This window comes from Magallana gigas, chromosome 2 (assembly GCF_963853765.1).
Source record: "Magallana gigas chromosome 2, xbMagGiga1.1, whole genome shotgun sequence".
Classification (NCBI taxonomy): Eukaryota; Metazoa; Mollusca; class Bivalvia; order Ostreida; family Ostreidae; genus Magallana; species Magallana gigas.
The window spans coordinates 56,738,488-56,765,286 of NC_088854.1; the positions used below are offsets into that span (position 1 = coordinate 56,738,488).

Here is a 26,799-nt window from a genome sequence, read left to right on the forward strand (position 1 = left end):
TAAGCAAATAAAAGTTTCTCGGAATGTAAATCCGCCCGTCTGTCTATGTTTGTTTTCATTTGACGGTTTGGTACTTTAAAAATCCATTGGAAGGTATGGATGTCGTACATGCATCAAGAAGTAAGGGAAATAACCAGTCGATGCGTTTGGTGTACACGAACTCTTTAATGTACTCTAGCTACTTTCGTTTCCTGACTAGTGGTTAAGAGTAAAGCAAGTCGTGTAACGTTCTATTGAAGCGTTCGCGTTGCCCGTTGCCCCGAGGATGATACGTGTAGTTCTCGACCTCTTGATGTTATAAAGAGAACACAAGTGTTGGATTATTTCAGCTTCAAAGCACTTTCCTTGATCGGAGTGGATACGCTTGCATACACCAAATGTACAAAAGTGTTGTCTAACTAGCACTTTCACTTCAGTTTGTGCGGTTTGATCTTTAGTTGAAACTGCAATAGTCTATTTACTGAAGAAGTCCGTTAAGGAAGGAGTCTTCTCTGTTTTTCGACTTGTCAGACGTAAATTTGATTAATTATTTATTAAAGCAAGATGAAAGGAAATTAAAAAAAATATATTTTTCTTTCTTTTTTTATTATCATACAACTTGGCATAGAAAAAGTAATCAATGTTTAGAATCTAACAAGGACTATATTTTTGGCGTAATATTGGCGTAGGAAAATATAACATGTTTCGCAATTCAGAATTGTTGCAGATTAATGAGTCTGTTTTAGCATTCTAAAAACAATAACATTACTGTTTGATTTTTTTTACTAAAGTGAACCAATGATATGGTACTTTGGTTTTAGAATACGTTTTTATAATATGATTTGCTTATCACAGTACATTTTTATAAGCTTTTTAAAGCGCCGATTCTATACATTTATTTTTGTGAAAAAATCACTAAAATTAGTTTTTCTCTCTTATTAAATGGTCAATATATTAGCTTTTCTGTCAATTTATATCTTTATATATAAAGTCTTCATTATACATAAAAATCAGAAATATAATTTATTATTGAAAGCACAAAAAAAATCAAAATGTCTTCAAAATTTAAGAAAATTAGAGGAAATGCGGACTAAGCAATATCAATTTTAGTATAAATATTTATTCCAATTTAGTTGTAAAAGCTTATAGACATTCTGATATTCTATTATTTCATTAAAGAATAGAATCTTCAAATCTTAAACATATTTCTACAGAACTACAAAGAGCTACACTTATTTTTATCATCTTTTACGTTGAGGAAAATGTGGAGACCTTGACCTGACCTTTATGCGAAAACAAAAAGGTCAAATGTGATTAAACTGATAGAATCATTTGGTAATATGCATATGATCCGTTTTACTGTGTCAAAATTTCATTAATTTCTTATTATAAGAGGTATGTTTGATAACGAGAAGATTCCTTCCTTAACACAAGTTCATTTTCGAATCCTTGGGATTTCCTAAGAACCGTAAAGTCTATGGCAATACATTTCCTACGTTTTGATGCATTAATTGTCCCATTCCACTGTGAACAGTTGGTTGCAGTATTTTTGAAATTGCACATCTCTCACATTTTAGACAATAGGTCTTATATATCCTTGTACATATTATACCAGTAATATCTTTGTCGGATTATTCTGAACACTCTATTGATTCCCTGATTTCCATTCTTATAGAGTAGACTTTGCAGAAATATTTCTTTGAGACACCAAGGCACTTAAATCTCACAACATTCTCGGGTACAAACCTTTATTTTATTTATTGGCAAGTGAATGCCTGCAGGTCTCTTTTACAACAAATTTAAAATTTTGGCCCATTGTGCTAGAGTATAGATAATCAGCTATTTCTCCAACAAAGATCGAATAATAAAAGCAAAGGAATCAGTCATAGGAATCTGGGATGATGGCTTTGACTCTAAAATGAAGCTTAAAATGCAAGCATCAGACCCCCTAACAGGCTATCGTACTCAGAGGCCTATGAATTAATTGCTTGTTTATCATGTTTCTGTGATGTTTGTGGTGATACTCTCATTTAAGCTGCTTGGTCCGATTTTTTTGTTTTGTTATTACAGTACCAAATAATATTCCATACAAACCATTTGTCATAGAAGTTATGGACTTTCTCCTATTTACACCAAAAAAATCGGTCTCCTTTCAAAGTTACAAATATTCAAAATAAATTTCTTTTTGAGCAAACGAAAAAAAAAATGAAAATGCATCATCGGATGTTTAGAAAAGGCAACCGTTTGGTTTTATCCCCCAAATGATTGGGGTTATACAACCCGCATGCTATGCATCGATTGTAAACAAAGCAAACCTTAAAAATATCAGTAAACAAAACGTACACAGGTTCATTTGTAATTTGCCTGAACATTATGACCTTTATTTATAGCAATGTCAAAGTTGTAATACAACCATACCCGTTTTGACGTCCGGGGTGAATTTTAACATGAGGCGAAATAACGCAATACCCTTTTATGTCGTTTGTTTTGTTAACAAATTTTGTACATAAAATTTTTTCATTGCAATTTGGCTTAATTGACTTGGAAAACTACTGCAATGTCTACTATTATTATACCCACACCTTCTAAAGAAAGTTTGGGTATATTGTTGTTACCCTGTTCCGTCTGTCCGTCCGTCGGTCCATCTGTCACGTTTTATTTTCTCAAACTGCTGTTACATCTTAAAAACCATCAAACTGAACCCTTTTAAGTTTGATTTGGGGTGTCATGTTGTTTTGTAAAAAGGTTTCAAAAATTTCTGGTAGTCTTGGGGGTCAAATAATTTGTAAAAAATGACGTTTTTTTAAACAAAAAACCTTCTTCCTCGAATTCCTCTTTAACAATAGTCATATCATCTCTTGGAATATGCTATAGGATATCCTATAGATGCGCAATAAGGTTTCGGAAATTTCAATTTTGTCCTGGGGGTCATTTAATGGCTGAACAATTACTGGGTTTTTTGGGGGGTTTTTTTGGTTTTTTTTTTATACAAAAAACTGGTTTCAAAAACGTCATTTTGTTTGCAGTAGCCACATGATCTTCTAGAATATGATTTGGGTTGTCATATTGAAGTGTTCCAGAATTATTTTTTTTTATTAAGGGGATCAGTGGGCAACAGAAAATGACGGTTTTTTTTGCAAAAAAGTATGGTTCCCAGAACTTCTCTTACAACTTTTGGAGTAGATACGTCATCTCTTGGGATATAATGCGGCCTGTCCTATAGATGTGCAATAAGGTTTTAAAAATTAAAATTCCATCCAGCGAGTCAAATAGAACCAGAAAATTGACGTTTATCACTTAAAAAAAAAACCCCCAGAGATCCTAGAACTCCTCTTATGATTTAATGGATAGACACATCATATCTTGGGATATGATAGGGACTGTTCTATAGATGTGCAGTAAGGTTTTAAAAATTTAAATTTCATCAAGGGATTCAAGTAGTAGCAGAAAATTGACGTTTGTCACTCCAAAATAAAACATAGATCCTAGAACTACTCTTATGTTTTAATGGATAGACACATCATATCTTGGGATATGATAAGGACTGTTCTATAGAATTGCAGTAAGGTTTTAAAAATTTAAATGTCATCCAGGGAATCAAATAGTGGCCGAAAATTGACGTTTATCACTAAAAAAACATAGATCCCAGCAGAACTCCTCTTATGATTTAATAGATAGACACATCATATCTTGGAATATGATAGGGACTGTTCTATAGATGTGTATTACGGTTTTGAAAAATTAAATTTAACCCTGGGTCCCATTACCTACATATCGTTTGATGCCCTTTAAGGATCAAGAATATCTATGGTTAAGGGATGGGGATCTCAACCGTTTTCGAGATACTTGTGCACTTTCTGTTTGTGGGGAGTCACGACCATCCCCGGGGCCCATGACCTACATACCGTTTGATGCCCCTTGACACAAGGAACAAGAATATATATGGTTTAAGGGTGGGGATCTCAACTGTTTTGAATATATTAAGGGACTTGTTGTTCGAGGGAGGTCAGGACCAGCTACAGGGCCCATGACCTACATAACATTTGATGCCCCTTGATATAAGGAACAAGAATATATATGGATTAGGGGTCATGATTATAATAGTTTCTGAGATATATGGTAATTTCCAATTCCTGGGGGTGGGGATGACCCCCAGGGGTCAGTCTAATAACCCTTTATATTGCCAGTAACAGTCAATATATGATTATTAAAACCCTGCATTATTATCTTTAGTCCGTTTTCAAGTTACCATTTACAATAGAGTCTACAATTCTTCCCATAAGGTAGGTTCAATGTTAGACCCAACAACCTTTTGTAAACTACATGAAAATAAGATGAAAAGACGGCCGGAACTCACAATTTTATATTTTTGCAATTTGATGGAAAACAGTTGAATCGTGTAAAATAAGTAATCTATATTAGTCAAACAAAATTTGAGTGTCAGTCGTCGTTTTATATAATCAAGTTATAGAACTTTTAATTCTTTGTTACATGGTCGAGTTTTTGTTTACATTTTTAATTTTTAGACTTAGACCAGAGATAGTTGTGACAAAAGCTATGTACAAAATAGAAAAATCAGTTTGAAAAGAACTTAACTGGTAAGTTGAATTGATGTAAAATAAAATATGGCAAACACGTCTTGTCTACATAACACGAATTATAAGCTATGTATATTGTTTATAACACACTCTACGATTGACCCTCACATTTTTTGTTGATCAATAGAAATGCATAACTTAAGCATTGTAAACAATAAAAATGATAAATGAAATTGACCACAATCGTGACCATCCCCCTTTGACAGTAACTGCATATGAGACGACTATGTCAGTGACAAAAGGCGCCAAACTTCTTGTATTTAACTCTACCCGAAAAATAAGCAAACATAGCTGTTAAATGTCATGATTTGATTATAACTGTATATGAGGCGACAATATCAGTAACAAAAGGCGACAAATCTCCCGTATTTAACTCTACCCAAAAAGTAAGCGACAATAGCTGCCCAATGTCATATACATATTGGCTGTTTCTTTTAGCTAATGTACTGATGTACATTAACAGTGATTTAGTTAATTTGACTCACTTTTTACAATCAAATTATTTATTTGTTAAAATAAGGTTGTGAATATAAACTATAAAATGCTTTATTCAATGATTCATGCGGGTTATGAAGGTAGCGATTATTGCAGAGAAAATGTACATAACCCGTGGGTTATGTATTTAATTTTCTGCAATGTCGCCACATTCATATCCCGGATGAATCACTAAAGAATGCATTTTGTTGTTTAAGTAATCTTAAATGCAGGAACATGCTTGGTTACTGTTTTAAAGTGTATTTGATTTAATTGTTTCTTAGGTGGAAATGGTATTGAAACACTTACATAAAGTCATTTGAATGTGATCAAAATTCAAACACTCAAGGTGACTCAATGGCAGACAAACTGAAAGGACCATGTCCATATAGTACAGCCAACTGGCTCTCTAGGTTCACTTTCTGGTAAGTTTGTAAATACTCTACATCTTTATAGTAAATGGGTGAAAAGAATTCAACGTTCATAGGGACGTTTGCACAAAACAGTTGATAGCCAACAGATTGTGTTCATTTTTTGGGAATCCCCATTTTTGAGATAAAGAAATTTGTAAAATAAATCAAATATTAAATCCAATGATGTGGCACTCATAGAATTGAAATATACAGTAAGAGATTAGTTTCACACCTACAAAATAAGTAGCAATTAAATTCTGAAATTTGTTACAGTCTAGACTGTCTTATGAGACCATCCAAGGGACCAATAAAATGTCACTTAAGACAGGGAGTCACATCACACAGTCCAAGACTAATATCACAATCCCATAAAGCCCTCTATCTAAATTTTGTAATTAATAAACTTTTGAATCAGTAGCTCAGGCCCTAAGGCGTACCCAATATGACCACTGAGTGAAAGTGTATTTCATCTTAGAAAATCTCTAGTTCCACAATATAGTTGGAGATAAACAGAATGCATGGTTATGATGTTTATGAAACTGTGAAATTAATGGCCCCTGGATAAAGCTTTAGGCTCTTGGGTGGGGCCAATTTGGCCACATAGTAAATGAAAATGTCCTAAATACTAAGAATGCACGTCCGAACACAGAATGCTTGCATTAGGCAGCCTCTAACACCTAATGGAAGTTGATAAATGCATGCACTTGCTCTCTAGCATGGGTAAGAATATTTTGTCAGTCAAATGACATAATCACTTTGCTTTACAGGACTCGTCACCAATAAGAGTAATGTCTATTATTGGCAGTAATATTGTTTACTAGGAGATTGTTAACAATGCAAAATTACAATGTTCACTGTTTGACATTGTTTATTGATTTAAATTACCAGTTATTTATAAGCTCAAGTGAGCTTTTCTGATCAAACTTTGTCCGTTGTCAGTCGTCATTAGTATAAACTTTTCACATTTCCATCTTCTCACAAACCACTGGGCCGATTTCAACCAAACTTGACACAGCATCACTGGATGAATGAGATTCAAGTTTATTGAAATTGAGGGTCACACTCATTTTTAAAGAGAAGATAATTTATAATTATTAAAGTATTGTTGATATTTTTTTTTAAATCTTCAAACAATCTGTAACTTGTATGGAAGCATCCTCGGGTAGTGTAGATTCAAGTTTGTTTAAATCATGGTCCCCGGGGATATGATGGGGCCACAATTGGGGGTGGAATTTTACATAGGAAGATATAGAGAGAAAATCTTTTAAAATCTTAAAAACTTTTAGGCCAGAAAAGCTTAAACGTGTGTTGCAGCATCCTCAGATAGTGTAGATTCAAGATTGTTCAAATTATGACTCCAAGAGTATGATGGGGCCACATCAGAGGGAGGGGGGCTCAAATTTTTACATAGGTAGATATAGTGAAAATCTTTAAAAATCTGTTCAAAACCACTTTGCCATAAAAAATATTTTGATTTTGATACTGTAATGCTGATTTGATCATTGAGTTATGGCTATTGTTGCTCAGGTGAGCAATGTGGCCCCTGAGTAAGAATTTGACTGTTTTGGTTTACATTCCTTTGCCTTCACACTACTTCAATAGCTGAATAGATTTTAGAAAGGCTATTAAATCTTCCAGCATTCTTAGGTAGAAACTTTTATTTTACCATTGACAAGTGACATTAAAATCATTTAGGTCTCTTTTTACCAAAAGTTTACAATTTTTGGCCCTTGGAACTAAGAAATAGATAATTTTAGATTTCTCCAACACTGACCCCCTCTCCTCCTTTGGTAACATCAAATAACATTAAGAGTAACAGTCAGCAGTCAGAGGAATCTCAGATAAGAGTGTATACTCCAAAATGAAACTTAAAATCCAAACACAAGAGTTCATTGTAAGTCTCTCTAAGGACCATGGTGCCCGGGTGACTGTCAAGACCTGTAGTTTACTTTTGATCATCATGTTTCTCTGATGTTTGTGGACTATTGATGTTTTTATTTTCGGTGCATGTGATGTAGGTGGATTTTTCCGCTGTTCCGTTACGGATTCCGGCACCCACTGACACAGGATAATCTCTACGATGTCTTACCAGAGGATCAGTCCCACTTGTTAGGGGATCGCATGGAAAAGTAAGAACAGAAAATTCATACACATACAATAAATCGATTTAAAGATCTTAAGTTCTTTGTTTATAGGTCAATGCTCTTTATTTATCTTTTCAATAAATTGACTGAAACCATCATCTGCCTCCTTTCTGCTCAGTTATACAATGTATATGGTTTGTCTGATGATCTAGGAATTGATCCAAATAATTATCAATAATAATGTAATAATTATGAATAATTCATAATCTCTATAAATATATTTTCTGTGTTGTCCATCTGATGCTTGTAGATCCTGGAATGACCATGTGGAAAAATGTGAAAAGAAAGGGAAAAAACCAAGTTTGTACTGGGCAGTGATTGCAGAGTTCAAATGGGAGTGGGGCGTTAATGGCATCTTTCTAGTCGTCTCTGTAAGCATTGTGTCAAAAAGGCTGCATGTGGTGTAAAAACTATTAATAGCGTTTGGAATTTCCTGTAATAGTGTAACTCATGCATATTTGAACTAAATGTAGGTCTTATTATTTTTATTAATGGCGTTGTAACGCGAGTGGGGGGGGGGGGGGGGGTAATGTACGTTGCTTACGATTATGTCCAACTCCACTTAACCCTCAGCTAAGTCACAAAATTATGTGGTTCCTCTGCTATCCGCAACACGTGCGTCGGATTTGCGATTTTTTAAAATAGATCAATGAAGAGCAACACCGTGCTTTCATATAACAAATTGTATTGTAACAAAGTACACCAATTAGAGTGAGGAAAACAAGAAAGAAAGAAGAAGAAGAGATCTACGTATTCTTTCACTTTGTATTTATACTAGGTAACAGCCTAACTATGTTAGGCTTCTAATATGCATTTATTAGGCTCCAAATAATCGGGTTTCCTGCTACTTTACAAGATTAGCCCACCATAAGTTGTTAGGCACCAAGTAATAGGGCGTCATCACCTAATATAATTAGGCCTCTGCCTAAGACACCCAATGTCATTAGAATGTCATTAGGCTAACCTACTGATAAATGACAAATAAAGCAAAGCATCTTTATTATGAAATACAACTAACATAAACAAATAAACAAATTATAAAATGAATGTAATTTTTCGTAAAACGGGTACACATGGTACACATGTGAAACAAATGTCGAAATCGGGATCATACACTGTCTATTGAAGCCGAGTTATCAGGAATGTCGGTTTATCACTCCCTTTCGATCCTTGCTGATCACTTCAAATGTGAGAGTATATAAGCAGCCACAAAAGAAGATTAAGTAAGTTGCATTGTTAAGCTGAAGACAGTCACTTTTCACTAGGTGAGAACAAACCATTTATCATAGGATAAGTCTTACGTGCCTGAATAAGGCGTTCAATACTTTAATGTTGTATTATAGCTAGTGTAACGTTTCTGAGTTCGATATGGGATTCGGCTTCTCTCCCTGAGCAACAAATTAAAGAGTAATCAAATAATCTATTTCCTCAATCACATATTTTAATTTGAAATATGTACAAGTATTGTCCCTCGGTTCTCTGTGGTGCACGCACTTTGAATGACGATTGCGTATGCACTGGTTAGAGACAGGAGTACACGCGCCGTTCCGGGACTGAAGCCTACCAACCATAGTCAATAAGCCAATCTGTATATTAATTTATTCAAATATACACCTATAGTCTCGAAAGCCTATTACAGGCACGTAAGACCATATATAGAGAGGTTAGTCTTTCCAACATCGATTTTTGTTCTGGCTTCGATGTGTTGATGCTTCTGCCGTCAAACACAAACTCTCCAATCCCACAGATTTTCTCAGCTTAAATACCCTTCAGGTACCAGATGATCAGCTGAGAATCGAATGGGGTGCGTACATGAAACTGGAAGTCAGTCACCACAAAAGTACCACAGGGAACCAAAGGAATATTTTCGGTTTTGATCATAACTTCACTTCACAAGTAACGGCTTTAAGGGTTTATTGGAAGTGCATGCATTCAATGAAAAAAAGTATTTGTATGTTAAATAAATTAAAATATCTGATTGAGAAAATGTAAAGTTATCTTATATATTTCTGGATTTGCTCAGGCAGAGCAGCAGAATACTGTAAGCGTATTACAATTGGCTGTGTATTCTCTTTTGTGTGAAATAAGGCATCAACTGAATCCGGTACATCACCAAATGCCTGGCATATATGTTAAAGAATAGAAACACCAGGAGCATACTTATTCAAATCTATGCTAACTGGCTGAAAAATCGTTTTCAGCTATAATAGCATACACCTAATATAATACGTTAGTAACACGACTAGTGCTTGAGGACAAGAATGTACAAGAACCAACATGCTTTGACTAAATGGTAAATTAGATTACGTTGAACTTATAGCCAGATATAGAAACTATATAATGCTGTCTTTTGTATATTTCTTTTCGTTTTTACTTTTCATGTATTTATAATAGGAAGGCATCAAAATTATCCAGCCCTATCTTGTTGGTCGGATCATCTCCTACTTCCAGCCTGGGACCACCTTGTCACAAACGGAGGTGTACATCTACGCGACGGTGGTGGCAGTCAGCCACATTCTAGAGCTAATTGTCAATCCCAAGTATTTCTTTAATAGCCACCATATTGCTTTGAAAATGAAAGTAGCTGTGGCTAGTCTCATTTATAGGAAGGTAGGACAAACTCAACAACTCACTTTTTATTGATGATTATAATTCTTGTGATTTTTAAATGGAATTGTAATTTTATTAAATCAAAACCAATGCTAAAATCTATTCTTCCATTTATTGTTATAATAAAAAGTAAAAGTGACATTTTCAGATACTCAAGATGAGCAGCTGGTCAAAACATTCCACAACATCAGGAAAAATTATCAACCATTTGTCCACAGATTTAGATAAATTTTCATATGTAAGAAAAAGTATGGAGTGTAATTTCATTAAAACAAACATATAATATTTTTGTTGCCCAGAAAAACGTAGAGTTCAATTGCATTAATGTGCAGCTGTTAATTATTTTCCTCATGCAGGCAGTTGAAAACTTCCACTTCTGTTGGCTGGGTCCCCTGGAGATTGTGGCTATCCTGTACTTGTTGTACCAACAGATAGGTCTGGTCAGCCTCCTTACTCTAGCCGTCACCCTGGTTCTCCTACCCCTACAGTTCATGCTGGGATGGATCTATGGGAAATTGAGGTGCAGGCATTTACACTAGTCTTTTCCACTTTAGATTGAAGTAGATATTCCCAGTATTTACAGCTATACATGATTAAAAAGAAGTGCCAGGAACAACCAATTTTGATTCATTACAAATGTAATTAGAAATATGTATTAACGGATTATAAAAGCTAGAGGAAAGGAAACTGACTTCACTATATGTACGAAATTAAACTGACTTCACTAGATGTACCAGCATGAATTTGTTATAAGCATGCTCATCATAACTGTGTTTTACTGTATAGAGGGGCTGCTTAATGAAAAGTCTGCTGTTAAATACAGATTATGCTCATGAATGTTATTATGAAGGATAAAGATAGGGGCTGCAGGAGACAAAAGGATCCATTTGATGAACCAGATAATCGCTGGGATGAGAGTGATCAAAATGTACTGCTGGGAGAAACCATTCAGTGAAACTGTGTTTAACATCAGAGGGTAACTGTTAATCTCACTAAGTCTCTGCTTAGCCAGGTATATTTGGATCGTTTTATGAAAAAAATTACAAATCTTGACAAACTAAGTTACTGCTGTGATCAAGGCTATAGGTATAAAAATGTATTACTTGGAGAAACCATTTTTAAAAAGAAATTTTATTAGCTGGGCTCATTGCGTAAACAATGGCCAGGCGATAGTTACAGTGCACACTAGCGGATTTTGACTGAACAACTCCTAAAAAAATTTCTACGCACAAAAATGTAGTTCCAACTTCAAATAGGAGTTAGAATGCGAAGCATACCATTTAGTCATTTTAATTTTATATCTAACATATTAAATTATCACACACTACTCTTCTTCTCTGTAATATTCTAAATACTTCAGGATTATAGAGTTCGAGTACATAGTCAAATGTTGCAGGAGTTGTTTTAAGAACAATTATCTTAGTTAGGGTGTAAACACTGTTAAATATCTTACCCTCCTACAATTTATTATATTTTTGATACTAGTATTAGTATAAATATGGCTATAAACTCAGTTAAATCATGAATCATGACTCAATGTGTCTATTTTGTTTGTAATAATGCCATATTATGAAAACGTTTTCAATACACATCAAATAAGCTTAAATATCTGTACTCTGTGTACTTTGATTTAACCTTAGAGGGCAACTGCTACTTGCATGGCCCATATGTGATTTCAAGGAAAGCCTTACAAATCTGGGTTTTATTTATAAATATTGAAAAGATTGTATCAAACTTAAATATATTTGAAATGCTGATTTCAGGTGGGAGGTGTTTCAGATATGGAAAGCAAATATTGCGAAGTCCATAAACATGAGTTTGTTCCACTGTGCATCTGTGATCATTAGCATGGTCATGTTTGGAACAGCGTGGTACACGAGGGTTCCCTTGTCCGCCCAGAGGATCTACAGCACCCTGGGCTGGGTCTCTTGTCTCCGTCTCACCATCTTCCTCTTTATGATGTACCTGGTGGAAGATAGCAAACAGCTGGCATCATCTCTCAATAGAATACAGGTAAACTCCCCGTTAATAAGAATACTGTTAATGTAAGAACTTTTTCTTAACAAAGTATGTTGATGAAAATCCTTTCTTTAAATAATTTTCTTTTAACATAATATGTTTCACGGTGCGACCGTTGCCCCCCCCCCCCCCCCCCCCCCACACCCTTTGGGATTTGGAGCATGGAAGAGAAAATAAAGAAACCATTGAACTTCAAAGAGCTGAAGGATTAGAATTTTGATACATTATTGTTTTTATTGTCTTGCTGATTCTCGTGAAAGTGTGAAGTGATAAAAATTGCTTTCATTACAGTGAACTACTGGGACGATTGAAACAATGCATTACTGGCCCGATTTACTGACGCCAAAAAATCCTTTGAATGAATGTGCAACTAGTCCGAATTTTCTATTCACACACGCCTTGCTGGTGGAGTTCGCTTCGCTGCGCTCGTTATCAACAATGCTTAGTATACCGTATATCATTTTATGCTTGTTTTTACAGTCTTTCCTCACAGTGGAGGATATGAAAATGTTCTCTGAAGGGAAGGCCAGATCAATGGAGAAGGGGGATGTGTCTGTCTGTATCAGGTACATGACCGCAAGCTGGCACGGGCACCAACCCCAGAGCAAAGAGGGTGTCACCGATAAACTTCTGGACCAGGTGAGATAGAAGTTACAAAATCAATAACAATTTCCTAATGGTTATAAGTGCTATTCAGAGTGTACTTAAAGGGGAAGGACACTCTTAAAGGAGCATGGTCACGATTTGGTCAAAAATTCTTTTTTCGATATTAATGTTTACAATGTTTTAGTAAGGCATTTTTAATAAGCAACCAAAATTTTAATGTCATTTGTTGAGTTTTAAGCGAGTTAAAGAGCTTACAAATCTTGCTATGTAAACAAAGCTTTAGTTTACATTTTGAGTGTTGAAGAAAAAATTCCAGTTTTAGACCTAAAATGAATGAGTTAATCGTTAGGAACTGTTTTTTATGCTTAAAATAAACTAGAAGATAGACAAATTAGCTTGAAAAAGATTTTTTACTGGTATATTGAACCTATGTAAACAAAAACAGGGCACGAGCCTTGTTTACATGACGAAGAATTGTGAGCCCTGTATCTTGCTTAAAACTTATAAATTGGCACCCAAATTTCAGTCGATCATTAGAAATACATTGCTAAAGCATTGTAAATAATAAAAACAGAAAAAAAAAATTGACCAAAATCGTGACCATGCCCCTTTAAAGATATTTTATTTATACTAATGATTAAGCATTGAAAAAATTAAGCAATCAATATTTCTCGATTTAAACATTATTCCAATTAACAATCACAGTGATTATTAATTGATTGATTCATTCATTGTACTATATTTTTGAGTTTTCTTCCCTTTCAACATCTCAGTAGTATTCAATAAAATTATGTAAATCTCAATTTTAAAAAAGATTAACAAAGGTCAAGATAATTATGTAGATTCATTTCAGGAGATGATTGAGGCATTTTCTTTGAAGAATATTGATCTGGAAGTCAAAAAGGTAGGAGATGAATGTCAGTTACAAAGTTAACTGTTACGATGATTTTTCTTGGACAGGAAGTTTTCATATCCTTTGAATTTTATATTTTTATGTGAATTTCACTTTTTATTTTAGGGAGAACTCCTGGCTGTAGTAGGACCAGTTGGCTCTGGAAAGGTTTTTTATCTTAGTATTATTCTGTATTCTTTTACACATACATTTCTTAATTGTTGTTCATACATTATATGTATAGACAACAAGAGAGTTTCAAATTAGAGTTTTAAAATATATTTCCCAACAGACATCTCTTTTGTTGAGCCTGATTAAAGAGCTTCCAACCGAGACAGGACAAGTGCGTGTGCAGGGCATGCTGGCATACATGGCTCAGACGCCGTGGGTCATGCCTGGAACCTTTCAGGCCAACGTCACGTTTGGAGAGAATGTGGAGCAAGAGAGATATCGCAGGGTGATGCATGCCTGTGCTTTAAACAAGGTAAATATAGGCTGAGTAGTACTTTATTTTGAAAGCACATGGATCAGTGGTCATAGGTGTTAGACCAGTAACCAAAAGGTCACTGGTTCAAACCCTGCTGTGGTCACTTGATAGTGTGTTTTGTGCTCTTTGACAAGGCACTTAATCTACATTGCTTCAGTCCACCCAGCTGGAATTGGTACCGGCTTGTGCTTGGCATAAACCAGCCATCCATGAGGAATCAATAATTCTCTTCAACTTAGTACCAAGGAAACCGGGGATAAGCACCTGCTTTATACGCTTTTATGGCACGGGGAAGGATTTAACTTTAATTAGTTAGCTATAAATGATCAGCAGTGGACCTTTATTTAAGTCAAAATCCTTTTCATTATAAGTCAAGCCATTGTTAGTTAATGATCATTTACTGTTAATGTAATAAATGTACCATGGTTTACCCTATTTACTCTGTCCAAGGATATTTTAAAATGCAAGACATTCTCTCGGCACAGGTTCAAATGATGTAATCCATTTCCTAGTACAAAAATGTATCAAAAAGTTCTTAAATTTCTCCTTTGAAATGCCCTTTCTAGCTTGTCAGATTTCAGTACACTGATAAAAATAAAGAGTCAGTGTCTATTTTCCTGTAAAATTGTATTATAGGATGTATTGTATATCAAGTTATGATTGAGTGATGCTTACTCTCTGTAGGACCTGGAGCTGATGAGACTGGGGGACCAGACTTTGGTCGGGGAGCGAGGCTTGTTGCTGAGTGGTGGTCAGAAGGCCAGACTTACACTCGCAAGGTACTCACAGTTCTAAGGGGGCTAAATAAGGTGAATTTCATGGGTACTTCTCACCTTGAAATTTACATCTCCGACAAATAAGGAAACACATTCTTAGCCGAATACATATACAAGAAATTCCATGAAATACATCCCAAACAAACCTTTGAAAATAGAACAATCCATGAAAAATAGCTCGTACAAAACATGAATCGACAGATGTCAAAATCATTTGGTATTAAAATATTAGAGGGCTTGATGGCTTTGGCTTTTTTAAACTGTATTGATTCCCTTTAAAAGAAGAGTTCCATAAATAATTTAAAAAAAACACCCTATTAAAAAGATATATTATATGAATATTTACTTAAATTATTATATTTTATAGTTAACAAATCATGTGTTGACATTTTTAAAGATCTGCATGATGGTTAATTTGTTGACCATCCAGCTCCTTTATGGTTTTAATGTTTTCTAATAATTCTCTTCCAATGTATGTATGTATGTTTGTATGTATGTAGGGTGAAAATGCAGCGTGGATTAATTTCTGACTTTATAAGAAAAACCCAACTTGAATTAATTTTGAAATTAAAGATGAAGACTGACCATACTCTTGAAACGGTGTAAATTCTTTTTTGATTTATATATAGGACGGTGTACAGGGAGGCAGATGTGTACCTGCTGGATGATCCCCTGGGGGCCGTGGACACAGAGGTGGGGAGTCACCTGTTCCAGAGGTAAAAGAGAGAGAGAGAGAGAGAGAGAGAGAGAGAGAGAGAGAGAGAGAGAGGTAATAAAATGCTGATGTCTTTTTATTCAGATGTATTTGTGAGTTGTTGAGAGGTAAGACCAGGATTTTGGTGACTCATCAGCTGCAGTATCTAAGGTCAGCTGACAGAATTGTTGTTCTGAACGAGGTTTGTTCCACTTAATCCGACCAATGCTGTAGGCAGCAATGATGCTTATTCTCAGTTATCTGTGTAGTTGTAAATATTCTTTGTTTAATGTCAAATATGACATTTTGACGATTTTTTCTTAGGTTTCTTTGACTTTGATTTGTTAAGAAGGATACCAAAAACAAAGAAATGTTGTTGTAGGGTAGAGTAGTTAGTGTTGGGACGTATGATGAACTGGTGAAACAGGGGACAGAATTTTCCTCCATCCTTACCAAGCACGACAAAGACATGGAAGAAAAAGACGAGAGACAAGAAAAATTGATCAATGAACAGGGAGAAAAGGTAAGTTCCTGATCTGAAAATGGCAACTGACCTTCATCAAATTGGAACTTGAAGAAGTTTGATATATTGTTTGTACGGAACTTTAATGTTATTTGAAACTAGAAAAATCCAGGCCCATTGAGGTGAGTGTAAATTTTCTTTTTATAGAGTACAGAGGCGGTCGATGACGGTGATTTTTCGGAGACCGGGGGCATTGGTTGGAATGTCTACAAGGACTACTACCTCTCTGGGCGGCCATGGCTGTACCTACCACTGACCATGTTCCTTCTTGTGATAGCCTATGTCAGTGAGAGTAGCTAACAAGAGTGCTTGTGTCATTCTAGCATTATAGATAGATAGATAGATAGATAGATAGATAGATAAATAGAAAGATAGATAGATAGATAGATAGATAGATAAAAAGTAAAATAAGAAAACACGAAAAACGTTCAATATAGCTTAAGCGCTTTATTTTTCTTATTTACAGGCTGCTAATGGATATGGAAACTGGCATCTAGCTAAATGGTTAGTAATGTGTGAACAACCTTTTTCAAAGTATATCTGTACTGATTGCACATGTTCAAACTTTGACTTTTCATATATTTGTGGGTGTTGTGAGTCATATCTGTCAATATATAAATGTATAAACTTCGCACGTAGTTATGATTTTACTTCAGATTTGCATAGTTATTTCCTAATTTTTTGGTTCCAGGGCTGAACTCTCAGATTCTCTAAACTTAAGGACACAAAATGGATCTTATCCGCTTTATCCAGTGATTGATACATTGAACCAAACACATGGACTTTACACAACATACATGTACAACAACACTCTACCTCTACACCCCACTCTCCCTAGTAACTCTACCCCTGAGGGGGCCCTGATCACCACCCAGGAAGACGAGTTGATGCAGCAGTACCTGGTGGCCATGTCTGTCTTTGTGGTGGGAATCAGCCTCTTCAGCCTGGTGTACTTCAGAATGTCAGTCATCATCAGCAAGAGACTTCACAACAACATGTTCCGGGTAGTGATGGGGGCCAAGACCCATTTCTTTGACTCAAACCCTGTGGGTAGGGAAATATACATAAAATCTATGTCTGTCTGTCGTTTCTTGATAAGACCAATGAATGGTTCTGAAATTCATGTACTTTATACAGGAAATATTGACTCCATTTTTTTTAATTTTCGCTCATTTTGTCCTTGTTGCCGAGGCAAAATTAAGACTGGACGAATTCCAATGTTTCACATCTCTCCTTAAACGTATGCAATTGTGTCTGGGCAAATTAAAGATGGGGCTAAAGTGCGTCTAGAAGGACAAAAATAACAAGTGAAAATAACCCTATATTCAGTAACCTAATAATTTTGTATCTTTATGTTATAGTTTGTCAGCTGTGAATTTAAAAGACTAATATTTCTGAAGATGTGACAACATCTTGTCTGTCTATCTTATTCTCATGGTCACCCTCAAGCTTGACTTTAATCATGCTGTCTCTTTTTAGGTCGGATATTGAATAGATTTGCAAGAGACTTGGGTTTGATAGATTCACTCATACCTGCATTAACAAGCACGGTCATAGAAGTATGTTTGATCCTTTTCCCAGAAACCATTTTTTTACACATTGAATATCTGCAATATGAAAAAAAATTCTTAAATTGAATTTGATTTTTGAAGCTCAGGACTCGGAAAGAGCATACCAATCTTTTTGAATGGATTGAATTTAAAAAATAATTGTCTTTTCTTATTTAACGATTTAAAGGTAAAGTAAAGTATGGTTAAACATTGTGTACTTTTTTTCACGTGACCTTTAACACCCATATGTCTATTGTTCTAAGTATTAAATGTCAGCTCTTGCATGTTGTATTTTAATTTAGGTATCTGTTCACCTGGTGATGACAATTGTTATAACCTGTATCATCAATCCTTTCTTGCTGTTACCTTTTACTCCCTTGGTTATAGTGATTTACTTCATAAGATTGTTCTCGTTACCGACTACCAGAAATATGAAACGGTTAGAGGCCATGAGTAAGTATAATGCAAGCCCAGGGCTGTTTTCAAGACTGTAGCAGCTAACTAGTTCGATGTGGCCATTATAATCTCAAACCATGTTAGTTTAACCATAAGAAGCATTAACACATACAATGCATTCAGTAAGACTTGGATACATATATCTAACCTACAATCTTGCATGCAACCTTTGTCAAATCACCTTTAAAAGTAAAAAAAAAAACCACAATGATTTGAGCAATAATCATGTATAGTTTTTCAACTCCCTACGTCTTTGATTAGGATAGCCATAAATCCAGTTTTAATCTTATCATCCACACTTTGTTGGATCTCCCTTTCTTTGTGTAGCCCAGAGTCCTATCTTCTCCCACATCTCTGACACTCTGGTGGGTCTCCAGTCAATCCGTGCCCTGGGGATGAGTCGGAAGTTCCTGCAGGATTTTGACAGATTCCAGGACCGACACACCAGCGCCTTCTTCCTGTTCCTGTCCGCCAACCGCTGGTACAGTCTGCGCTCTCTCTTCTTCCTTGACATCTACTCTATCCTTGTCATCCTGCTGTCACTGGTATTCAGGGAAAGTAAGTAGTGGTCCTAGTTAGAAAGAAAGTAGTGATCTCAAGAAGATAGAAAGTAGTGGTGTAAGTAAGATAATAAGTAGTGGTCGCAGGAAACTAGTAAGTAGTTGTCTAGGTAAGAAAGTAACTAGTGGTCTATGTATGATAGTAAATAGTAGACTAAGTAAGAAAGTACGAAGTAGTCCCAGTAAGATCGTAAGTGATGGTCAGCAAGTAGTGGTTCCAGTAGGATAGTAATTAGGTATCTCTGTAAGAATGTAAGTAGTGGTTCCAGGAATATAGTAAGAAGTGTTCTCAGTAAGATAGTTAGTAGTAGTCGAAGTAAGAGAGTAAGTAGTGGTCCAAGTAAAATAATAAAGAGTGGTCCGAGTAAGTAGTGAACTCAGTAATGTAGTAAGTTGAAGTCCCAGTAAGAGAGTAAGTCGTGGTACCAGTAAAATCTAAAGTCGTGGTCTCAGTAAGATAGTCAGTAGTGGTCCCAGTAAGATTTAAAATAGTGTCTTAGTTAAATAGTAATAGTTGTCGCAGTGTGATAGTAAGTAATGGTCTTAGATAGATAATTATAAGTGGTCCCTGTAAGAAAGTAAGCACTGGGTACAGAAAGATAGTAAGTTGTGGTCTCATAAAAAGTGGTGGTCCATGTAAAATAGTATTTAGTGGTCTCAGGTAGAAAGTATGTAGTGGTCTGAGAAAAATAGTAAGAAGTGTTCTAAGTAAGATAATACTAAGTGGTCCTAGTAAGTAGTGGTCCCATAGATACTAAGTAGTGTCCCAGTAAAAAAGTAATTAGTGGTCACGGTAAGGAAGTATGTAGTTGTCACAGAAAGTATGTAAGTAATGCTCTAAATTATATAGTAAGTAGTGGTTACAGTTTGATTGTAAGTAGTTGTCACAGTAAGATCGAAAGTAGGGGTTTCAATAAGATAGTAAGTAGTGGTCGCATAAATACTACGGTACCGATCAGACCCTACCTTACACCAGAGTAAACCCCAACTAAACCCCAGATTTTTGGGTCCACTTGGGGTTTACTCTTGGTTTATCTTTTGAAAATTTGGGTTTAATCGGGGTTTACTTTAGGTTTACATGGAAATTGCCTGTACGCAATGAAGTGTGAGGCAGACCCGTCTTTTATCTGACCATCCTACTGCCTGTAATTTCTGCCCCTTGTATATCCCGAATACACAGTTAGCGTCTGCTTTCAGGGCTATACTTCTGACCAAGTTTTAGCTCTGTGTCCACTGTGGGTTTACTTTGGGTTTACTCTGGGCCCACTCTAGTAAACCAAGAGTAAACCGAGAGTAAACCCAGAATGTAAACCCAGGGTTTAACTGGGGTTTAATTTCTGTTAGGTTGGGTCTGATCGGTAATGTAAGTAGTTGTAAAATAAAAAGTTGTGGTCATGGTAAGATAAGGGTAGTGGTCTCAGTAAGATAGTAAGTAGTGGTCAAAGTAAGATAAGAAGAAGTGGTCCCAGTAAGATAGTAAGTATTGGTTTAAGTAAGATAGTAAGTAGTGCTCCTATAAATACTAAGAAGGGGTCCCAGGAAGATAGTAAGTAGTTGTTCCAGTAAGATAGTAAGTAGTGGTCCCAGGAAGATAGTAAGTAGTGGTCTCAGTAAGATAGTAAGTAGTGGTTTAAGTAAGATAGTAAGTAGTGCTCCTTTAAATACTAAGAAGGGGTCCCAGGAAGATAGTAAGTAGTGGTCTCAGTATGATAGTAAGTAGTGACGTAGATAGTTAGAAGTGTTCCCAATAAGATGGTAAGCACTGGTTGCAGAGAGAAAGTAGGTATTGGTCCCAGTAAGAGAGTAAGTAGTGGTCTAAGTACAGATAGTAAGTAATGGTCTCATAAATACTAAATAGTAGTCCCGGTAAAATAGAAAGTAGTGGTTACAGTAAGATTGTTAGGAGTGATACCAGTAAAATAGTAAGTAGTGGTCACAGAGAGATGGTAAGTAGTTGTCCAAGTAATATAGTAAGTTGTGATCTAAGTAAGTTAGTAAGTCGTTCTCATTAAGATAGTAAGTAGTGGTCCCTGGAAGATAGTAAGAAGTGGTCCTAATGTAACAAACGAGTTTGTCTGACTTTCGTTTATCATCTATTTATTATGGTGACGCTCCCTAAATAAGGGTGAAAGGAACAGATGATCTAAAAAGCTAGCCGAGTATATTTACAATTACATGAACTGGTTGGCAAAATTAAAGTTTTCTGAACTGGCCTAAGCAATGTTTACAAACAAAAATGACTATTGTACGAAATTAATAATCTTCTTGATAATTGCAAATCTAACAAAATTTAATTTCTTTAGAAAATTTCTTTCAAGAAAAATTATAAACAATAGTACACATTATGAAATATTCCTTACATTATAATTATCAAAATAATTCTAATTCACATCAATGTCCAAAATGTTCAAACCATTTCCCTATAGATTAATCAACAGTCATTCTCTGATGTAATAACAAAAACATCTTGTTATATAAGTGTGTGTTTCCTACTGGATAAGACAGCAATCAATAGTTACAGCGGGCAGGTTCAATCCCCAGTAGAACCTCATTTTGTTAATTTTTATTGGGTTACTTGTCTATAAAATATTTATAAAAACATAGTATTAACAACTCTTCTTCTCTCATATTCTCCCAGTTTGTTATGGTGTTGAGAATTTTTCTTGTGTTCACATTTTTCACTGGTCCTGAATTATCTGCTACGTGAAAAGAATTATCACATAATCTCTCATGAATATGTAAAAGTAGGGTCCCACACATCTTGAATTTTATTTCTTCTTTGCACGCAATTTTGGGTTAATACTCCTTACAGGAATGACACTTTCTTTTGCACTTTTATTATAATGTTGTCTTCTCTATGCGTTTTCCTCTAAATTTGTCCGTGCTGGATTAAATGCAGTTCAAAGTTTCTATTTATGGTATGAAAAGTACTTATCGATGCTGTTTGGATCTGTAGTAGATATTCCTAAAAATGGTCGATGGGTAACACTGGTTCACTACCGAAGATGAGAAAACACGGCGTATATCCAGTTGACGAATGAATCTTTGAAGTGTAAATGTACACTAATTTTGGTAGAATCTTTGCTCTGTCCACTTCCGTTTCTGTTCTGATAAGGTCTTTAACAAATTATGCAAAGTTCTGTATACATGTATCTTTAAACTTGTCTGTTTCCTTTTGTATAATATGGGGTGGTTCTACTATTCGAAACATTGTACATATCACACAGTTCTTTTACAATGGAACTGTCAAAGTTTCTCCCTTTATCACCCAGAATTCTCCTCGGTATACCATAATGGAAAAACCACTCTTTGATGAGAACTTTTGTCACTGTCAGTGCTTTTGGTCTTTCGTTGGAAAAGCTTGTGTGATCTTACTAAAAATGTCTATCAAGCACATTCTTTGAGAAGTGTTCCATTTCTGTAAAATCTATCGATAAAATGTTCTGCGGCTGATATGCTAGTAAACTGGTTATCGATGTTCGTAAAGATGGAATAGAAGCCTTGGCTACCATGCATCTTTCACAGCTTTTACAATACAGTTCTACGTCTTTCATCATGGTTGGCCAGTAGCACCGTTTCTGAATAAACGATAGTGCTTTTTCACATTCGTGATGTCCTGCATGGTTATGGAGAGGTTCTAGCACGTGACCCTTCATGGTTGGAAGCACATTTAAGTTTATAATCCAGTTTCCATCTCTATGGTTCGATACTGTAACAATCACATATATCAGGTTAGCTTTACGATTCTAGACTACAGCCGCACATCTGAGAAAACGGCTCGATTCTACTACGTCACACACGATCACGTCTTTTATAGAATTGTGGGTAATACCCAGCCGAGTTTAAATTCACAGGGCCGTAAAGCTAACCTGATATATGTCATTGTTATAGATACAATATATCCTCTTCAAACATTAATTTGTCTCTTTGTTTCAGAAGTTTCCTGACATCTTTGTTCTCTTGCTTCAACTGTACGGTAAAAGGTTGGGTAGGGGACCTCTACCAGTAAGTAACACGGCTAATAGATGGATCATTCCGTTGATATGACGCTATTTCTGTTGTTCCGTATCCTTGTAACGTTAATGTAACATATATTCTTGATTATGCATGTGTGGCGTTACCAGAAGAAGGCGTAACAGATATATCCTTCCATATATCCATCAACAGGGAACTACACACGATTCTCTGAACTGACACGTCACATTCTTAACTTTTGGAATAGGTTTTCGTATTAATGCATCAGCATTTGATTCGATTTTCCAGATTCCATAGAGTCCTTTGGTACCAACTTTGAATGCTGTTTTGGGAAATGATTCCTTATCCATATCCACTTATTGGTATCCCTGTGCCAAATCTATAGAACTAAAGTACTTTGCACAATGTAACATGTCAGGAGTATCTTCTATCCTCCGGAGGGGTACGCATCTTTGATGGTAGACACATGGCCGTATACTTCCATCCTTTTTGTGCATAATAACAATGGCTATGCAAAAGGACTGTTACTTTTTCTGATGATTCCTTGATCCAACAGCTTACTAAAATGTTGTTTCATTTACTCTAATTGATTGGGTGGAATACTTCGATGTGGTACGCGAATGGGTATTTGTCAGTTATTTGATCGAATGTTTTACAAGAGATGCATATCCCAAATCAGGATCATTTTGACAATATACATCAGAATCTCCTTTAATAAGGCGTCAAACTGTGTTTTTGTTCTTCGGTGGTGCCCGTTAAATAGAAAGTAGTGGTCCAAGTAAGATAGTAAGTAGTGGTCCCAGAAAGAAAGTCAAGAATAGTCCTATTCAGATAGTCAGTAGTGGTCCCATTAAGATCAAAAGTAGTGGTCTCATTAAGATAGTACGTAGTTGTCTCAGTATGATAGTAAGTAGTGGTCTTAGTAAAATATTAAGAAAGGTAGTCAGTAGTGGTCCCAGTAAGATGAAAAGTAGTGGTCATAGTAGATAGTAAGTAGTGGTCACAGTTAGATAGAAAGTAGTGATTGTTTGCTTCAGTGATTGGATTATCTGGGGGACTGTATGGAATGGCTTTGAACTATTTGCTGACAATGGCCAGCCCTTTTGAGTATATGATGAGGAAAACTGTCGACTTAAACACACAGGTAAGAGGCCATTTTAAATCCTTTTACATCTTTCTGTACATATATTCTATACATTCTTGGGTGTTCAGGGAAGATATTAGCTCAAATGTTATTTCTACTTGTACGCAGTTTTAAACCACTTTGATTGTAGATGACGTCTGTTGAAAGAATCGTGTCCTACACAAAGCTAGAACAGGAGCCACCAAAAGTCTCCAATTCCCCGCCCCCTCACTCCTGGCCTAAGAATGGGGAGATTAAACTTGTCAATGTAGGACTACAGTATTCATCTGATACTGACCACGTCTTACAAAATGTTACCTGTTTTATCAACAGCAGAGAGAAGGTAAGTCAAGAGTTAAAATCAGCCGGTAAAACATCATAAGACATACTGGCAGACAAACAGATGAGCATTGAAATAGTGCTAGCATACATATATCTGGATGCCACAAATGTACCGGTAGTAACATTCCATTGGTACAAATGTACTTTAAGCTCTAATGGAGCATGCTTTGACAATGAAATAACTAGGGGTCTTCCTTTCAGATTGGAATTGTTGGAAGGACTGGAGCAGGGAAGAGTTCTTTACTGGCGGCTTTACTGAGGTTAGCTGAGACTACAGGGGAGATTTATATCGACGATGTCGATGTGTTAAAGATCGGCCTCCACGAACTCAGAAATAAAATCTCTGTCATTCCACAGGTAGGGTCAACCGGACTAGTTATGTACCAATTATATGAACTAAAATATCTGACATAATAACCTGACAAGTCACACATCAATGTAAAAAATTGATTCAAACATTTTCTATGCCAGAACATGAAGTTCATTTCCCTCAACTTTTCTTGTTACTGTAAACAAACTTTTATTTGTCTGCTAGAATTTATTGTATGGTTTGTGAGAGCCTCTTTTTTTGCCGTAAACCGGTCCTAGTCTTACAGCTGTTATAAAAACATTGTTGTAGATAACGCTTGATTGCAAAAATTAGTTGCTGCGACCAGGTTTATCACAGGTTATTCGCAAAATAAAGTCGTCGCGATTAAAAGTTTGTCTACTGCAGTATATTATAATCAACAAGTCTCAGTTTGGGGTTTCATTATGTTGGCATTGTTTAACACCTTAGGTCATTGAACAATTAAGTTTTCTTTTTATCAGGTCTGCATGTCTGTGTACTGTTTGCACAGGATCCCATTCAAATGACAAGAGCTTTTGCCTTCTAATGTGGAGAATACTTTGTAAATTTAAACCATGGAATGCTGGAAACTGAATTGAAAAACTTTTTGCTTTTAGGATCCAATATTATTCAGTGGTACTTTAAGGGAGAATTTGGATCCTTTTGAGGAATACACAGATGACCAGCTATGGATGGCACTAGAACAGGTACAAACATGGCAGTAAGACTGACAAATGCGTGTTACAATATTCTAAAAACAAATCATTAATTGTAACATTTCCTTTTAATGTGTTACATGCACTAATTTAAGTTTGAAATTTAATCAGTGTTTGCAGATGCATTAAGTCTAAGCTACATTGCATTCTATTACAGGTTCAGCTCAAGGTGAAAGTTCAGAGTGAGAGAGAGGGTCTGTACATGGAGGTGTCTGACAGCGGACAGAACCTGAGTGTGGGGCAGAGACAGCTTGTGTGTCTGGCCAGGGCCATCCTCCGACAGAACAACATACTGGTGCTGGACGAGGCCACAGCCAATGTGGACCACAAGTAGGTCACGGAGTCTAAAGGAGGGTGGGTGGGATGTAACAAGTAGGTCAAATAGGGTTCAAAGTAGGTCATGGAGTTTGCGGGGGGGGGTCACAAAACTTTTAGGAGTCTAAGTAGGTAAAAGAATATGTACAGGTAAAAGGTAGGTCACAGGATATGCATAGTAGTTGCAATAAGATCGTACAATCTTTAAGAGTCACGAGTAGATCAAAGAATAGGGATTGGTTCATTAAATCTGTAAGGTCAGAGATGTAGGTCACTAAGTCTATAGGTCATCTGTTTGAATCACATAAAGGCCTCAGAATATACAGGGGTCACAAGAAGGTCACAGTGTGTAGGGGTCACAGGGAGGTCACACTCACAAGAAGGTCACACAATCTGAAACGGTCACAAGAGGCTCACTTACACTGCAGAAGTAACATGTAGGTCACAGAATTAATTTTAGCGGTCACATGAAGGTTACACAGTACAGAGTACAGAATCATTGGGTTACAAGCTGGTCACATACCTTAATCATTTAGGTCAAATATCATAGAATTGTTAGAGGTCAATCATGCTGAACTCTTAAGGTTAAGCGTGCTGATTTCTAATGTAGATACATATAAAAAGTCGGCCTAAGGTGACTGAATGTGTATACATCTAAACCCTTAATCATAGCATGAGGTTATATTCAGTGGCTGGGTTTTATTCTGACAGCACTGACAGGTTGATCCAGGAAACAATTAGAAGTCGGTTCAAGAATTGTACGGTCCTGACAGTTGCCCACAGGATTCATACCATTATGGACTCCAGTCGAGTTATGGTAGGTATCCCTGCCTCATATCTCCACACAATCAAATGTTATTAAAAAGAAACAACCTAGCAGTGTGCAAAATTTATCATATATATGTTCCAAGGGCGTAAAAAAAAAATTGATACATAAATAATAATAGGTATGGATATAAATAAATTCAAAACACCTGTATTCTTATATTTCTTTCTTATTCCAGGTTTTGAATCAGGGAAAACTTGTTGAATTTGATACACCATATCAACTTCTACAGAAAGAAGATGGATTCTTCAGAAATCTGGTCCAACAAACTGGTAAAGCCCAGGCAAAGGTTTTACAGTCATTAGCTGAGAATTACTGCAAAGAGAGATCTTGATATATGTTTTGTTTTAGAACTTTTTAAAGATTTTTATCAAAATAAATTAATGAATCTAG

General features: G+C 35.9%; 1 protein-coding gene across 1 annotated transcript; it reads left to right on the forward strand.

Annotated features, from left to right (window-relative positions):
* The first annotated feature begins 200 nt into the window (after nt 1–200).
* Nucleotides 201–26,799, forward strand: LOC117680611 (ATP-binding cassette sub-family C member 4-like). Its single transcript, XM_034444641.2, has 30 exons — nt 201–379; nt 5,336–5,476; nt 7,483–7,593; nt 7,859–7,979; nt 10,003–10,218; nt 10,367–10,456; nt 10,575–10,738; nt 11,069–11,194; nt 11,982–12,231; nt 12,718–12,876; nt 13,697–13,747; nt 13,862–13,903; nt 14,028–14,219; nt 14,907–15,001; nt 15,628–15,714; nt 15,798–15,894; nt 16,075–16,215; nt 16,363–16,497; nt 16,682–16,719; nt 16,907–17,265; nt 17,695–17,774; nt 18,068–18,218; nt 18,549–18,779; nt 23,794–23,900; nt 24,031–24,222; nt 24,423–24,578; nt 25,167–25,256; nt 25,423–25,595; nt 26,292–26,397; nt 26,585–26,799. The coding sequence occupies exons 2-30, from the start codon at nt 5,409–5,411 to the stop codon at nt 26,738–26,740; spliced, it is 3,984 nt and encodes a 1,327-aa protein (XP_034300532.2). The 5' UTR covers nt 201–379; nt 5,336–5,408; the 3' UTR covers nt 26,741–26,799.